This window comes from Morus notabilis, unplaced genomic scaffold (assembly GCF_000414095.1).
Source record: "Morus notabilis unplaced genomic scaffold, ASM41409v2 Scaffold345, whole genome shotgun sequence".
Classification (NCBI taxonomy): Eukaryota; Viridiplantae; Streptophyta; class Magnoliopsida; order Rosales; family Moraceae; genus Morus; species Morus notabilis.
In genome coordinates this window covers 162,013-165,100 of record NW_010356869.1, presented here as the reverse complement: position 1 = coordinate 165,100, position 3,088 = coordinate 162,013, and the positions used below count along the sequence as shown (strand labels likewise).

Sequence of the window (3,088 nt, the reverse complement as noted above, 5' to 3'; positions counted from 1 at the left end):
AGTTTAGGAATATTGACAAAAGGATAAACTAGTTAATATTCTGGGGTCATTATCCGAATGACAATATTCTTGTAGAGAGGCTTTGTATATAGAAACCAGAGAGAGAAAGAGATTTCTTGAAAGTGTAAATACTTGAGAAATTGTTCTTTGTAAATAAAATTCCAATTGAGGTTTTTTTCAGAATTCATTTTTCTTCATTCTTTATGTACAGATTGTTTATTCTTTTCTTCTCGTTTTAGTATTCTGAGATTTAATTTCTGGTTCAAACACTCATATTTATGATGTTATTATCTTTTTATAAAGAGTAATACTATAACCTATAAGACACCAGTAATACTTAACATCATCTATTAATAAAAATTAAATCTCGTAGTATAAAACACATAAATAAAATCAATAGTGCTTAGCATCGTTAGCGTCTTTAAACAATTTTCTTTTTAAATGTTGTGGAAAATACGCCGAGCATACGTACAAGACTCCATCCACCGATTAAAAGCAGAGAAAAAAACATTGTCCAAAATTAAAAGCAGAGAAAACCAAAAAGTCAAGCCCGATTGACTTTTTTAACAAGACGAGAAAAAACCAAAAAGGGTCATTGAAACTTTCCACCATTCAACCATTGATTCAACCATCCCTCATTTTCTAGAAAATGTCGTGCCTTTGAACGGGAAATTAATTCTTGGACGCTAAGCGTGTTTGACTAGTCTCAAATGGCGCGATTTAACAACAATAAAATCTCTTGCAATTCGACAGTGTAACTCAAATCCACTTCAAGTCTTCAAATTCTCTCTTGATCAAAACTCTTTTCTGTTTCTGTTTGTTTCCTGAGAAAAAAAAAAAGCTTCTCACTAAAATCTTTCTAGTTTGGTTCAAAGCATGGCAGAGACATTGACGGAAAACCAAATTGCAGAGTTCCGAGAAGCGTTTTGTCTGATCGACAGGGACTCAGACGGTGAGTTTTTCTATACATATCACTTTCTTTTTCTTCCTTTTTGTTTTTATGTAATTAATGTCTACGTACTCTTTGCAGGCTTTATTACAATGGAAGAGCTAATATCGATTATACAATCACTAGATGAACGTCCCAAGAGAGAAGAAATTCAAGAAATGATAAATGATGTTGATTGTGATTGTGATGGGAATGGGACGATAGACTTTGACGAGTTTTTGAATATTATGGCTAGAAAGATGAAGGTAAATTTGTGTTTGTTGAGTACTTATGGAAAAATGGTATTATTTAGTTTAAACTTGTTTTAGGTAATTGAATACTATAGCTAAATTTGATATTATTCGTTTTGTTTTCCTTAAAAAGAAAAGTTGTGATTTCGAGCTTGTATACCATGGTCTTACAGGAAAATGTTGCAGAGGAGCTTAAAGAAGCCTTCAAAGTATTTGATAGGAATCAAGATGGATATATTTCTGCCAATGAGGTGAAAACACGCTCACTGCATAATCAATTAACCATCAAATCTTTTTCATTATTTTTTGTTTTCCATTTTCTCTTATATATTTTTTAATGTTTGATTTCCACTATTCTAATATCTTAGAAGTTGACGAAGTCTATTTTCACTACTATTAAAGTCCGTTTAGTTCATAAATTAGAATCATAAAATTATAATTATTTTTGATTTACGTGTGTTTTTTATAAGAAAAAATACTGTAACGAACCATGAACCATGATTCGAATTAGAGAACGAATCCTCTAACAAAACGGATGTTTTGTTTGGATTTCTTTGGTTCTTGTTGTTGGGGTTATTAAAAAAAAAAAATCCTGTAAAAGGTTAACTATAATAATAGCATATGGATGAATAGGTTACGACCACACTTTAATTAGTAGTAACTAATTATAAGTCGATAATTCATTTTACACTTTTGCAATCATGGCCAAGCTATATTGATTGGTTAAATTTATCTTCTTGTGCAAGTGCTTCTTAATTTTATGATAAATAAATCTAAGTTTCTGTTTGCAGGTAATTAAGGTCTTGTTTGCTTCGTGAATTCAAGTTAAGATGTGATATTTTTTAAGAGTTTTTTATTATAATAAAAAAAGTTAAATGTGACATTTTTAAAGAATTTTTTATTATAAAAATTTAAAATTTAAAATTTAAATTGATGAAATAAACTAGACTTAAATAAGCTATACAATTACTTCCAATGATGAAGTGATATATTTTTTTTTAATTTATTGTGTAGTTGAGACAAGTAATGATTAACTTGGGAGAAAGATTGACGCATGAAGAGGCTGAACAGATGATTAAAGAAGCTGATTTGGATGGTGATGGTCAAGTCAGCTATGAGGAATTTGCAAGAATGATGATGTTGAGCTGATCCTTTTTATAAATGATCTCATACCTTTTTTTTTTTTGGCTAATATATAATAACTAGCTTTGCATTTTTTTTATTGGAAAAATCTGTTTTTGCTCGTTAGGGATTTATCCCAAGTTCCCACCATGTTAACACACCAGGCATAAGGAATAAGTCTCAGCAACAGAGTTTAGATCTCGTTTATTTTGTAGATTTGAGTTTTTAATTTGAGTTAAAATGTAATATTTTTTTAGAGTTTTTTATTGTAACAGAAAAAATTAAATGTGATATTTTTTAATAATTTTTTACTGTAAAAACTTAAAATTAAAAACTCAAATCGGTGAAATGAACGAGACCGTTCTTTATGTCTCAACAATAGAGTCCACTTTTTTAGTCTCATGGGGATATGTTTTCGTCGGAACTTTTAGGATTACTTTTTTTTTTTTATAATTTTTTTACGTATCTATATGATTATATATACGTCGTGTAAACATAAATCTTTTGTGTATCTATGTGATTGTGCAGACTTCGTGTCAACATAAATATATGTAATACACCTAATTGATTTAGATTCTCACAAGTTTTCCGTCATTACATTTCTTAAATACATGCCATTATTAAAAAATAATACTAGAGACATCAATTTAAAAATTAACTTTTGAGTACCAATTTACATGATATATAATATGTCATTCCACTTAATATGCAAACTCATCACTTTTAATTTAACACTTATTTAGCTAATATACCCCTAACATATATGACTTTCATAATCTAAAATTAA

At 28.9% G+C, this 3,088-nt stretch overlaps 1 protein-coding gene across 2 annotated transcripts; it reads left to right on the top strand.

The window, feature by feature from the left end:
• The first annotated feature begins 785 nt into the window (after window positions 1-785).
• Window positions 786-2,480, top strand: LOC21395747 (calmodulin-like protein 11). Of its 2 annotated transcripts, XM_010088808.2 has the most exons (4): window positions 786-952; window positions 1,031-1,194; window positions 1,353-1,430; window positions 2,194-2,480. In XM_010088808.2, the coding sequence occupies exons 1-4, from the start codon at window positions 877-879 to the stop codon at window positions 2,326-2,328; spliced, it is 453 nt and encodes a 150-aa protein (XP_010087110.1). In that variant the 5' UTR covers window positions 786-876; the 3' UTR covers window positions 2,329-2,480. The 2 variants fall into 2 exon arrangements, with proteins under 2 accessions (XP_010087110.1, XP_024018733.1); XM_024162965.1 differs by having other exon boundaries at window positions 786-1,194.
• Window positions 2,481-3,088: the final 608 nt, after the last annotated feature.

Bases quoted from the DNA above. Each gene is read 5' to 3' on its own strand.
- LOC21395747 (XM_024162965.1), top strand. From the start codon at position 877: ATGGCAGAGACATTGACGGAAAACCAAATTGCAGAGTTCCGAGAAGCG. The intron at 1,195-1,352 runs GTAAATTTGTGT...ATGGTCTTACAG, and splicing joins TTATGGCTAGAAAGATGAAG to GAAAATGTTGCAGAGGAGCT. The intron at 1,431-2,193 runs GTGAAAACACGC...TTTATTGTGTAG, and splicing joins GATATATTTCTGCCAATGAG to TTGAGACAAGTAATGATTAA.